This window comes from Platichthys flesus, chromosome 23 (assembly GCF_949316205.1).
Source record: "Platichthys flesus chromosome 23, fPlaFle2.1, whole genome shotgun sequence".
NCBI lineage: Eukaryota > Metazoa > Chordata > Actinopteri > Pleuronectiformes > Pleuronectidae > Platichthys > Platichthys flesus.
Genome location: NC_084967.1, coordinates 1,888,023 through 1,902,478, shown reverse-complemented (window position 1 = coordinate 1,902,478; position 14,456 = coordinate 1,888,023). Strand labels below are relative to the sequence as shown.

At 39.2% G+C, this 14,456-nt stretch overlaps 1 protein-coding gene across 1 annotated transcript; it reads right to left on the bottom strand.

Annotated features, from left to right (window-relative positions):
• Nucleotides 1-326: 326 nt before the first annotated feature.
• On the bottom strand, nt 327-3,153 carry spx (spexin hormone). Its single transcript, XM_062382447.1, has 6 exons — nt 3,030-3,153; nt 2,504-2,587; nt 2,285-2,342; nt 1,754-1,816; nt 1,499-1,585; nt 327-461 (listed from the first exon to the last, which is right to left on the bottom strand). The coding sequence occupies exons 1-6, from the start codon at nt 3,033-3,035 to the stop codon at nt 397-399; spliced, it is 363 nt and encodes a 120-aa protein (XP_062238431.1). The 5' UTR covers nt 3,036-3,153; the 3' UTR covers nt 327-396.
• Between the last annotated feature and the right edge of the window lie 11,303 nt (nt 3,154-14,456).

Here is a 14,456-nt window from a genome sequence, read left to right as displayed (position 1 = left end):
AAATGTATAGGTGGAATGAAAAGAATGATATGCAAATAAAAAAATTTGAAATGTTTGCTGCTGAAAGGTTTCTTGTTATAAAATGATTGTAATTTGCTCTTCACTTAAAATGTTAATAATCTACCTGATTTATTTGTAGAATTGAAATGAATTCTATGTGTTCAGCCTTACACGTTATGACCAAAAGAAAAATACACTCTACATTTTGTCAAGTTGAACTCAGACCCAAAGTGCTATGAATTGAAATTCCTTTTATTAAAACAACACAATTCAGACACAGAATTCATATTTACAAAAAAACAGCTGCTCTTCTCCCTCAAGCAGGACTGAACTAGTTACTTTCACAGATAAATATGTTGGTGTCTTCTGGCAGTTTTACAAATGTATGAAAGGTTATCAGAAGAATTCTCTCTTCCACACCGGCAGTTCCTGGAAATAGACCTCGTCTGGATTTTCATCAGCTAGAGAGATGGAAAATTAGCATTGTATTATGGAATTAAAATATAAATCTTGAGACAGAACCACAGCAAAGAATATGTTATGCTTCATCGAGAATTCATAAAAGGTTATTAGAAGATCATGGATTAGAGGGACACATTTAACCTTGAAAGTGAAATAAAGATCCATAAATTTGATATGTCAGTAATAATAATAATAATAATTTTATTCATAGAGCACTTTGCAAAATCTACAAAGTGCTTTGTCTGTGGCTGCGGCAGTCCGATCCCCAGTCTTCCCCATCTACATGCTGAAGTATCCTTGGGCAAGATGCTGAACACTGAATTGCCCTTCATAGAACAACAAAGTGCTGCTAACAGATGCACTGTATGAATGTGTGTGTAAATGGATGAATGCAAAACTGTAATGTAAAGTGCTTTGAGTGGTCATCAAGACAAGAAAAGTGCTATATAAATACAAAACCATTTACAAGGGCAGCAAAATAAAACCGACAGGTCATCTAATCTTGAGCAAAGCAAAAATTAAGGAACCACAATTATTTAAAGACAATGTGTGTGGGAATGCTGTATCTGTATTCATGCACCTGTGTTTCTAAAAGCAGCTATGTTGCGAGCAGGATGGTGAGAAGGATTGAGATGAAAACCACTTATGTTGTAATATAAATTATCCGGTATTAATCCTCTTTGGGCAAAGTTTCCCCCCACCTACCAAACATTTACAGTTTCAGTTTGAATTCCTCATCTGGGTTAGCTTTCACTTTGCACAGCGTTCTCACAACAGCAGGTGTTTTGTTGACTTTTTCTTTCACCCTGAGATTTGCTTCTCATAGGAGACGCAGGATGCTCTAAACCCCTCTGAATGCTGTTGGCTATACATTTACTACAGAAAGAATGATGGCTCATTGATATAGACTTAAAATAAATAATTAACACAAATGTAAAGAATTAATATTGACTATACTTTGCGCCACCTCTTCTAAACTACACCTGTTATCATTGACCCACACATCTGTGTCCTATGGAACAGATGTAGCTCTCACCTCCCTCTTTGGCCTGCTGCAGGAAGTTGAGCAGGACAGTAGCGGCCTGGTCCACACTCAGCTTCTCTGTGTTCTGACTGCGGGTCTCTGACAGGGAACAAACACCAAGCCCAGATTATTTGACTATTATGATTCCACCTCCAAGGTTGGTTCTAGAAACATTGGGGGAAAGTTTCTGTCTTTATCTCTATAAGAACACGTGTTTGCTTTTATCCTTAATGCAAAAAAAAAAATGTTGAGTAAACTTCGTTGTACCTAGGTGTAATGTGTCATAGATATCTCCTTCTTTTCGGTCCTCTGAGATGAACCTGCGTCCCTCTGCAAAGCAAATAAGACAGATATATATAATTATTATTATTTGCAAAATTGCAGTTAGTGCATTAAGTAAGAGTAATATCTTAAAGTCTTCAATTTTAAGTCAATAGATAACTGAAACATAAATGAACAGACATATAATATAACCATGCAGCCATATAATAATTGAATAAATGAAAAATTTTGGTTCATTATTTTAACAATAAAAGTGTAATACAATGCTAATTTCACATGAATGAGCATGACCTTTTTGTCTCTTTATTCCCAGGCTGTCATCTCTCATCACAAAGTCATGTTTGTCTTGATTGACAGACAGAAAAAGATTTCATTACATGGACAAAACATTTTGAAATAAAATATCATGGTTATATTACATGACGTGTCTGTCATCATTCACTCCATTGTGTCAGGTTTATTTGTTTAGTGCTGAACACCTCTAAACGGACAGGTAGTAAATAGATAAATGCATACGTGTGCCCTTGAGGTACAACATGGCCTGCGGGCTCCAGTTCCTTCGTTGGAAAGAGCCCTTTGATTAACAGAAGAAGAATACGTTTTATGTTTATGCCTTTTAATTACGCCATTCGATATTCGACATTATGATCATTATGATAACTTGTTTTTCTACAGTTATAAAGTTTTCACATCACGGGCAATGTAGTTATATAGGGAGATTTACACCGGTTTTACCTTCGGTGCGCCCCACGACTGCGAGACAAACGTCGCCAGTAGTAACAGGGTGAGAACACAAGTAAGGGTGATGGTCCTCAGACCCTGTGGGAGACAAACAGGAATTGGAAACAACAACACCGCAGCGTCGTTCCTTGAGAGAGGCTCCCACTGACGTCCGTTTCAGTGCGTAACTAACCCATTACGCACAGAATACGCGTTTAATACGCGCAGTTTCACCATCATGGGGTAACTTTGAAACGTTTAAAAATTAATATAACTATTTAGAGACATGAAAAAATATATAAAAACAAATATAGTGACAAATGAACGTTGTCTTAATTTCAAATTGTCAATTTGTTTGTCAATTGCAGTATTTGCAATACCTTCTATTCGTCTTGACCGCAGTTCTCGTAAAAAAAAGAGGGTATTTTTTTCTTTTTGTTACAAAATTGTCAGGATATAACTTTAAACAAAGAAAGAATAACTCCCTGTACGCAGAACTTTCCGCGTAATTAAATCTGAACTTGTGGTGCGTTGCACTTACTTTCATTGTAACGGAGGTCCTGTGAGCCTGGTGTCCGGTGGAGAGGCCAAGAGAGGTTCCGAGTAGTGACTGGAGGTACCGCTCTCTCTCTCTCTCTCTCTCTGTATTTATATCCTCCGGGGTGGGGAACCCTCGGTGCTGCGCGCTCCTTCATGATGCCAGCAGCTATAGGTCAAGCCAATTTGATGAGACGAGGGCGACCGAAGGAATGAATGAACCGATCAATTCTGCCCCTGACATCAGGAGGGGGGGCGGCTGCGGTGCACTGTAAATATTTCTGAATTAAAACAGCTGCTTCCAGCTCCCCGGCAGTGTTTCACAATTACTCATGGAGCCACAGGCCTGATGCGGGCTGATATCGATAAAACCAGTAACCCCCCCCCCCCCCCCCCCCCCCTGTGGGGATATTGATATGTTTGCACCTTGCTCACTGAAGCAGAACTGAAGAGGAACATGTCCAGTAATGAATGGAATGAGTCCAGGTTCCGTGATGTCAGTCCGAGTGATGTCAGACAGTCGCATAGATGTCACGTCGCCCCAGGGTCGTTTCCAGCTATTATGGGGGCCTCCCAAAAAAATTGCTGTCCAACAAAAACTCCATGCCAAAAAACATAACCATATATAAACAAAAAATGATTATACTTTACATCAAATGAGTTAACAGATGGGTAGAAGCTAGAAATCAGATTTCTCTCTGGACAATTTTAATTTCTTTCTGAAAAACAAAAAATTTAGCAACATATGGAAGAAAAGATTAATTTAAGGATTTAGATATAGCAACACTGTCACTAGGACTTTATGGTTGAACAGTGAAATTGTACTTCTTATTTTCGAATGATATCAGAGAGCAACACCATTTGGATATTATTTTAGCAAAACAAATCTGTCGCCCAACATAAAGCGAGGTCTTATCACTGCAATTAAAAAACCTCTCAGAGTTAAATTTTCATTAGACAATTGGATAACAATATTATGCAATGACTACAAACTATTTGCACATGCTTACACAAACTGATTAAATGAGGCTTTACACAAATAATGGAAGAAAGTCAATCGGCCGAAGTATACATAATCATATTCGACTAATTTATGTTTACCTGATTATAAAGATTTTATTGATACCAATAATTTTGTGAACATCTGATTCCATTAAACACTAAATTTTACAGGACGCATTACACTGTTGGTTTTCGGGTAACTTTTTGAATACAAAAAAATTGTTTACATGGACATAAAGTTCAGATTCACTGAACACGTGGATCACTGGGAACACCTAGATTTAAAGATTGAGAGTACAGAATTTAGTGACATCTCGTGGAGAAGGTGCATGTTGCAGCTGAATACCCCTAACCTACCCTTCTCTTACAAACAAGAAAGATAACCTATGGTAGCCTTCGGTTGTCATATAAACTCAAAAGGTGTTTAGTTTGTCCAGTCTGGGCAACTGTAATAGCATGGTGACCACCGTAGAGAGGACCCACACTCCTGTAAATGTAAAGTTTTTATATATAAAGGCTCATTCTAGGGTAAAGAAAAACATTTTTGTAACAATTCTATGAAACACACTAGTGAAATATCACTTGGATTATTTTTCATTCATTTTCTGCCTATAGATCACTTTCACCTAAATCTAAAACACTGAACCTTTGAGGTATTCGGCAGTGGTGGCCAATCTCTGCAAAACTATTTATGTTGACCAGCCATCTACTAATAGCGATGATCCAGAAATACAAGGCATCCTAATCTTTGAAAAGGAATTTAAATTAAGTCCATTTGTGGAGGACCCATTTATTTTATCAAGACTAAAATTCATGGTAGAAACACAATGACATTTCATTATTTTCCAAAGCATCAGGATTATTCCCTTTTATCCAGTAATTTGAATTACTTCTCATTCATACTTGTACTTTTCTACTTATTCTTCTTATGTTTTAATTATAGTTGAATCCAAAGGGAAACATATAGAAAATAGGGCTACGTTGTAGCACTAACAGGCCCGAGCACAGGCAATTTCAAGTCTGTTGCGGACGGGGAAGAGAGAGCGATCGATGACCAAGCTCATGTCTCTGCCTTGCGTGCGTTTTAAGCTCTGCAGCAACAATAAACGCTTCACTTCCTGTAGCCAGCAGGTGGTGCTATGATTTTAATTCATGGTGTCTTTGTAGATGTCATCAGGTCGCGACTCTTGTCTTACATGTCTAGTTTGGAGTTGATTGGACAAAATATGTCCAAGATACAGACGCTCGTGTTTTGATGGCGTGTGATCAGACTTTGACTCCACGCCATGGTCAGAGTTTGGTGTTTTCCTATTTTGTAACAGGTAAAAATAGCAGTTAAATGTCAACAGTTGTCTTTATTGTCGTTCTATTATTTAATAAATGCAACAAACTATAGTTTTTATATATATTGTATGACTATATATGTATATATATATATATATATATATATATATATATATATATAACTTTATAACCTGTGTTATCAAATATGTTGTGCGGCACCAGCCAGCTTTAAATTGGGGGAAGAGTGGAGGAAATAGTGAAGGTTGCCTACCCCTGCCTTAGGTGACACAATTTGTGCCATGGTCAAATTATGATCCTACACTGCCCTCTAGTGACTTAATATTGCGGTACAAGTAGGTGTGCCGGCAATATAAAGCTACTAGAGGTCAGTATAAGACCATGAAACACAGACATGGTTGAAAATGAAAACAAGTCTTTTCTTTTTGCACATCAAGATTTTAAGCCTCACCACGGTCACACGGATTGATGAAAAGTTTAAATTTTGATAACTTTAGATATTCATCTTGTTTTGTAGAGTCTCATCTAATTTTTAAGTTGATCTGATGAAAGCTCTCCGAGTAGTACATAAAAACATAACACGTCTTAAAAACAAGACATTTCCTGTTGCCAACAGGGGGCGCTGTGATTGTAAGTCACAATTTCTGCACCGATGTCTTCTGGTCGTGACTCTTGTCGTATGTGTCTAGTTTGAACTCGATTGGACAAAATAAGTCTGAGATACAGAAGCTTGTGTTTTGATGGCGTTTCATCAAACTTTAACGCCACACCACAGTCAGACGGTTTTACTAAAACTTAATCCTTCAATAACTTTAGATCTCCATTTTGTTGTGATGACGATCGTCTAAATTGTAAGTTGATATGATGAAAGCTGTACGAGGAGTACTTAAAAGAAAAAATATGGAATATGACCAAAATGGCCACTAAAGTCAAACTGGCGGGCTTCCTGTTGCGTTATTCATAATGCACTGATGGACTTTTTTGTGCATCTAGTCATGATACACAAAAGTCTTTGTTTTTTTGAGGAACGGTGAATGCTAAATGAGGGGCTTTTCCGTAGGTGGCGCTCTTGAGGCATTTTGCCACGCCCTTTTCAAAATACTCCAGAATACGTAAATTTTCGCCGCCTTCGAATTTACTGCAAACTCCTACAACGTTTTGAGCACATTAAAGCCCTCAAAAAGCCAATTCATTTAAACTGGAGAAAAATAATAATAACTAGGGCTACGTTGTAGCACTAACAGGCCCGAGCACAGGCAATTTCAAGTCTGTTGCAGTCGGGGAAGAGAGAACGTTCGATGACCAAGCGCTCGTCTCAGCGTTGCATGCATTTGCGCACTGCTGCAAGATAAACGCTTCACTTCCTGTAGCCAGCAGGTGGCGCTATGATTTTAAGTCATGGTGTCTTTGTTGATGTCATGAGGTCGCGCTTCTTGTCTTACATGTGTAGTTTGAACTCGATTGGACCAAATATGTCCAAGATACAGAAGCTTGTGTTTTGATGGCGTTTAGTCACATTTTGACGCCTCGCCACGGTCACACGGTGTGGCGAAAAATTGATCTTTCAATAACTTTAGATCTCCATCTTGTTGTGATGACACTCGTCTAAATTTTCAGTTGATCTGATGAAAGCTCTCTAAGAAGTACTTGAAAATAAAAAACATGGAATATGGTCCAAATCGAAAATGGCGGGGTTCCTGTTGCGTTTTGCAAATTGCTCCGCGCGTTTTTTGTGCATCTGGTGATGATACACAACTGTCTTCAATTTCGTGAGGATCAGTGAATTCTAAATGAGGTGTTTCTCCATAAATGAGGGGAAGCTCTGTTGGTGGCGCTGTTGAGACATTTTGCCACGCCCATTCTTTAAAACCATCTGAATATCTTCAAGGGAGGGGGGCTGATGATACACACATGTAGTTTGAGGGAGATGGACCAATGAACACGGAAGTTAAAGCGTTTTCGTGTGTCATGGCGAGCTGATGTGACGCCCCGCCACAGTCAGACGGTGTGTCGAAAAGTTGTTTCTTTGATAACTTTAGATCTCCATCTTGTTGTGATGCCACCCGTCTAAATTTTAAATTGATGTGATGAAAGCTCTCCGACAAATAAATCAAAGCGCACGATGTACAAAAACAAGACATTTCCTGATGCCACCAGGGGGCGCTTTCCTTTTAAGTCATGATTTCTAGGTAGATGTCTTCCGGTGGCGACTCTTGTCTTATATGTGTAGTTTGGAGTCGATTGGACAAAATATGTCCAAGGTACAGAAGCTTGTGTTTTCATGGCGTTCATCACACTTTGCCGCCCCGCCACGGTCAGATGGTGTGTCAGAAAGTTGTTTCTTTGATAACTTTTTATCTCCATCTTGTTGTGATGACAGTCATCAAAATTTGTAGTTGATCTGATGAAAGCTCTCTGAGAAGTACATCAAAATATAACTAGTACCAAAAAATAGACATTTCCTGTTGCCACCAGGGGGCGCTGTGATTTTATGTCATGACTGCTGTGTTGATGTCTTCAGGTCGGCACTCTTGTCTTACGGGACTCTTGTCTTACGGGACTCTTGTCTTATGTTTAGTTTGGAGTCGATTGGACCAAATATGTCTGAGATACAGACGCTCGTGTTTTCATGCCGTTTCGTCACACTTTGATGCCACGCCACGGTCAGATGGTGTGTCTAAAAGTTAATTCTTTGATAACTTTAGATCTTCATCTTGTTGTGATTACACTCGTCTAAATTTTTAGTTGATCTTATAAAAGCTGTACGAGAAGTATATCAAAGTAAAAAACATGTAATATGGCCTAAATGGCCACTAAATCAAAAATGGCGGACTTCCTGTTGAGTTTTTCATAATGCTCCTTGAGGCTTTTTTGTGCATCTGGTCATGATACACAACTGTCTTCATTTTCGTGAGGATCAGTGAATGCTAAATGAGGGGCTCTCCGTAAATGAGGGGAAGCTCCGTTGGTGGCGCTGTTGAGCCATTTTGGCACGCCCACTTCCAAATACCCCAGAATAAGTCCATTTTCACGACTTTCTAACTTACTGTAAACTTTTAAAACTTTTTGAGCATGTTAAAGCACTCAAAAAGCCAATGAGTTTAAACAGAGAAAAATAATAATAACTAGGGCTACGTTGTAGCACTAACGGGCCTGAGCACAGGCAATTTCAAGTCTGTTGCGGTCGGGGAAGAGAGAACGTTCGATGACCAAGCGCTCGTCTCCACATTGCCTGCGTTTGCCCTGTCCGGCAAGGATGATAGCTCCACTTCTTCTGGATAGCCGCTGGTGCTGAACTAGGGCTAAGTAACCTTCAAACTATCCAACATAACCTATTGCTTTATCTATCATCATATGCTTACATGCCTCAAGTTTTTTGTAATATGTAATTGTTATAAAAGTTACCGTTTATTTATCACGTCTAATGAACAGATTGAAGCAAGATAACTCCACAGTCTTGTTTTGGTTGTGACATTATTTTTTTTAATAAGTTACTATCAATACGCTACACGTGTACGTTTCATGTGATAGTAACTGTTTCACCAATATTCTGATACAGGATGGTATATCCGCCATTACTATTTTCACATCGTTTATTTAGTCTGTCATGGAGTTGTAGAGTGAATTAGACAGTAGTGATAAGATTATAATGTCCACACATCAGTGTTGTAAACACTTCTCCAATTAATTATATAATTATGTTTTCACACTGAGGGAAGTGGAGAGACTTGATGTGGACTGTTATCAACAGCTCTGTGGGAGATCATCACCTTGAATATTACAGATGAGGTAGAAAGACATTTTATCTATGTGTACAATGTTGTATTTCTTTGTCACGTTTTATCAAAAGCGATTTAAAGTATGTGCATTTAACCATTAGGATACAAACCCAGACCCTAGTACATCGGTTCTAGCTGAAATATGTAGTGCTTCATAAACAACACAAAACATTCATAACAGTACGCTTGTGCTCCTCATTAATGCTGCTCCTGATGTCCCCAGCAGCAACATGGTGGAGATCTGCAGCTTCATGCTGGTCAACTGGAAGACAACTGATTAAGATTAAAAGATTAAGATTAAGATCCATTTATTCATCCCAAACAAGCTCTCCAAGAAGTACTTGAAAATAAAAAACATGGAATATGGTCCAAATCGCAAATGGCGGGGTTCCTGTTGCGTTTTTCAAATTGCTCCGAGCGCGTTTTTTGTGCATCTGGTGATGATACACAACTGTCTTCAATTTCGTGAGGATCAGTGAATTCTAAATGAGGTGTTTCTCCATAAATGAGGGGAAGCTCCGTTGGTGGCGCTGTTGAGCCATTTTGCCACGCCCATTCTTTAAAACCATCTGAATATCTTCAAGGGAGGGGGGTTGATGATACACACATGTAGTTTGAGGGAGATGGACCCATGAACACGGAAGTTAAAGCGTTTTTGTGTGTCATGGCGAGCTGATGTGACGCCCCGCCACAGTCAGACAGTGTGACGAAAAGTTGTTTCTTTGATAACTTTAGATCTCCATCTTGTTGTGATTACACTCGTCTAAATTTTAAATTGATGTGATGAAAGCTCTCCGACAAGTAAATCAAAGCGCACGATGTACAAAAACAAGACATGTCCTGATGCCACCAGGGGGCGCTTTCCTTTTAAGTCATGATTTCTAGGTAGATGTCTTCCGGGCGCGACTCTTGTCTTATATGTGTAGTTTGGAGTCGATTGGACAAAATATGTCTAAGTTACAGAAGCTCGCTTATATTGGCGTTTAGTCGAACTTTGAGACCTCACCACGGTCACACGGTATGATGAAAAGTTTAAATATTGATAACTTTAGATCTTCATCTTGTTTTGTAGAGTCTCATCTAATTTTTAAGTTGATCTGATGAAAGCTGTCTGAGTAGTACATAAAAACATAACACGTACCAAAAACAAGACATTTCCTGTTGCCACCAGGGGGCGCTGTGATTGTAAGTCACAATTTCTGCACCGATGTCTTCTGGTGGCGACTCTTGTCGTATGTGTCTAGTTTGGACTCAATTGGACAAAATATGTCTGAAATATGGAAGCTTGTGTTTTGATGGCGTTTCATCAAACTTTAACGCCACACCACGGTCAGACTTTTTTGCTAAAACGTAATCCTTCAATAACTTAATTTTACGCCGCCTTCGAATTTGCTGCAAACTCCTACAACTTTTTGAGCACATTAAAGCCCTCAAAAAGCCAATGAGTTTAAACAGAGAAAAATAATAATAATAATAATAATCATTTCAATTTCAATAGGGCCTCCCACCGATTTCGGTGCTCGGGCCCTAATAATGACATCCACAAGAAGTATTGACATTATGAAATGTATATTTAAGGGTGAGAAGGAATTTTTTTGTGTAAGTGATCTATTTTATTGCAGTGGTAACTGCATAATAATCAAAATGATATGGCAGGCCTCATATGTATGAGTTTAAATCACATGCTTCACTTCACTTGTGATTCAGTTATATAAAACCATTTATACTAGTACACAAACTCTTCCCAGAATGTAAAACCCAATCCAGTGGATTGACGTGAAGGCCCTTACCTGAGATGGATTGGTGTGCAGAAAATGTTTCCTCCGTGAGTTAGACAAAAAGCAAGAAGGCCAGTGCTGATTTCTCCTCACATACAAGCTCAGTCAAGATGTCCTGGTGCTTTTCTTATCATCTGTCAGAGGAGCGTTCAACAACAATACCACTGCAAAACTGTTCAAAATGGCCTACAGGCATCTTTTGGTTAAACATAAGGTGAAGACTGGAACAGGAAATTTTCTCCTCAGGAGCAACACCCATGTCAGTGTACAACATGGGTAAGTTGGATCTGAAAACCTGTTGAAGTCCAAACATGGTTACCCACTCACTTGGTGTTGAAGAAGATCAAGGGGTGTTGTTTTTAAATTTGAGAACCTAAGGCAAGCTTCGACGGATGCATGGCTTAGCACGAGCTGGTACAACTTGACTCTCTTCCCTCTCAAATTATGGGAATCAGTAAAACACAGGGTTAGTTTTGATTAACAACAATGATCAGGTTCTTCTTGCAGCTTATTTGCTGAACAATGTTTTTTATTTTTTATTTGTTCTACACAATTATGACTTTCTTCTTGTAATACTAACATTTTCTTCTAAAAATCTCAGAATTTGTCCCTTACAACATGGCTCTACTACACCGTGGTAGGCTAATAGGTTACCCTTTGGAAAATGTTGAACATTCTTTAATACTGCTCAGTTTTAAACATTTGTTCCAACCCCTCTATTCAGGGACCTATGCAAGGATGCTGTTTGTGGACTTCAGCTCGGCGTTCAACACCATCATCCCAGAAGTCCTCCTCACCAAACTCATCCAGCTCACTGCGCCTGCCTCCACCTGTGGTGCGGTTGCAAGAACCTAGAGCTGAACACGCTTAAAACCGTGGAGATGACAGTCGACTTCAGGAGGAGCCCCCCAGCACTGCACCCCCTCACCATACTCAACAGTACTGTGTTAGCTGTGGAATCATTCAGGTTTCTGGGATCCACAATCTCCAGGAACCTGAAGTGGGAACCCAACATCAACACAATTCTCAAGCAGGCTCAGCAGAGGTTGTACTTCCTGCGCCAGCTTAGGAAGCACAACCTGCCTCAGGAGCTGCTGATCCTGTTTTACACTGCAGTCATCGAGTCTGTTCTGTGCACATCAATAACTGTCTGGTTTGGATCGGCCACCAAACTAGATAAGAACAGACTCCAACGGACAGTCAGGTCTGCGGGAAAGATCATCGGTGCCAACCTGCCCACTATCCAGGACCTGTACACTTCCAGAGTCAGGAAACGGGCAGGAAAGATCACTGCAGACCCCTCACACCCTGGACACAACCTATTACATCTCCTCCCCTCCGAGAGGCGCTACAGATCTCTGTTCATCAAAACCTCCAGAAACAAAAACAGTTTCTTCCCCCTCGCTGTCTTACTCCTGAACAGCCAATCCACTGTGGCACTGTGCAATAACCCTGGATCTTTATAATAACCACTGTACAAATATTCCAAAGTTATATTATATTGTAATTATATTTAATTATATTATTTATTTCACCCTCACTGTACAACTGTAATACTCATTTCTTTCTTTTTCTTAGACCATCGCATTGTTTGTTTTGTTTTGTGTTGTTATGTGTATTCTATGTAAGAACATTGAGAGCCACTTCACCATGACAAATTCCTTGTTTGTACAACTTACTTGGCCAATTAAACCTGATTCTGATTCTGAGGTAATTACCTCAATTGCTAGACCTACATCAAGAATGAAGATTGATATTTCAAGAAATGTTTACATTAAGATTTAACATTTAGATTTAATTAGTATATAAGCCCACACTTTAATTTATATACAATATAATTTTATGATTTTGTGTTAGTGCATAAACTGTATTACATAATTTTTCATTAATTTGTCTTCATATTTTCGAAAATGAGCTCAACCCCAAAATAGTCGGATAAACCACTAATCTTGATCCTCGTGCAGGTCCCTAGTGACTGTGAAGGTCACTGCTTGTTAGGGCCCGAGCACCGAATGGTGAGAGGCCCTATTGAATCTGTAAGGATTTTTATTAGGGCCCGAGCACCGAAATCGGTGGGAGGCCCTATTGAAATTGAAATGATTATTATTAGGGCCCGAGCACCGAAATCGGTGGGAGGCCCTATTGAAATTGAAATGATTATTATTATTATTATTATTATTATTTTTCTTAGCTTAAATGAATTGGCTTTTTGAGGGCTTTAATGTGCTCAAAAAGTTGTAGGAGTTTGCAGTAAATTCGAAGGCGGCGTAAAATTACGTATTCTGGAGTATTTTGAAAAGGGCGTGGCAAAATGGCTCAAGAGCGCCACCTACGGAAAAGCCCCTCATTTAGCATTCACCGATCCTCAAAAAAAACAAAGATTATTGTGTATCATGACTAGATGCACAAAAAAGTCCATCAGTGCATTATGAATAACGCAACAGGAAGCCCGCCAGTTTGACTTTAGTGGCCATTTTGGTCATATTCCATATTTTTTCTTTGATGTACTTGTCGTACAGCTTTCATCAGATCAACTTCAAATTTAGACGATCGTCATCACAACAAATTGGAGATCTAAAGTTATTGAAGGATTACGTTTTAGCAAAACCGTCTGACCGTGGTGTGGCGTTAAAGTTTGATGAAACGCCATCAAAACACAAGCTTCCATATTTAAGACATATTTTGTCCAATTGAGTCCAAACTAGACACATTCGACAAGAGTCGCCACCAGAAGACATGGGTGCAGAAATTGTGACTTACAATCACAGCGCCCCCTGGTGGTAACACGAAATGTCTTGTTTTGGTACGTGTTATGTTTTTATGTACTACTCAGACAGCTTTCATCAGATCAACTTAAAAATTAGATGAGACTCTACAAAACAAGATGAAGATCTAAAGTTATCAGAATTTAAACTTTTCATCATACCGTGTGACCGTGGTGAGGTCTCAAAGTTCGACTAAACGCCAATATAAGCGAGCTTCTGTAACTTAGACATATTTTGTCCAATCGACTCCAAACTACACATATAAGACAAGAGTCGCGACCGGAAGACATCTACCTAGAAATCATGACTTAAAAGGAAAGCGCCCCCTGGTGGCATCAGGAAATGTCTTGTTTTGGTCATCTTACTCTTTGATGTATTTCCCTCCAGCCACTTTACTAAACCATGTCAAACTGTGTCAAATTGGTCTCAAGATATTGATAATGTAGGCATAACATTATTGTGACTTTTCATCATGCAGATTGTTAATGGCGTGGCATCAAAGTTCATCAGCTCACCATGACCAATGAAACTCATTTTAACAGAGTTACCCTGAACGCAGCATGAGACCGCTTTCGGTTTGTTACGTCTCACACTTGGATGTATTTCTCCTCATTCACTTTGCTAAACCATGTCAAACTGTGTCACATGGGTCTCAATATATTGATAATGTAGGCATAACATTGCTGTGAGTTTTCATCATGCGGATTATTCATAGCTTTGCAGCAGACTTCTTCAACTCGCCATGACAAACGAAGCTGCATTTAACACAGCTGCAAGTGAACGCCTCATGAGACTCTGGAAAAAG

Coding starts and splice junctions, on each gene's coding strand:
- spx (XM_062382447.1), bottom strand. Junction 2,343..2,503: donor AGTCGTGGGGCGCACCGAAG/GTAAAACCGGTG, acceptor TGTTAATCAAAG/GGCTCTTTCCAACGAAGGAA. Junction 1,817..2,284: donor GTTGTACCTCAAGGGCACAC/GTATGCATTTAT, acceptor TTTGCTTTGCAG/AGGGACGCAGGTTCATCTCA.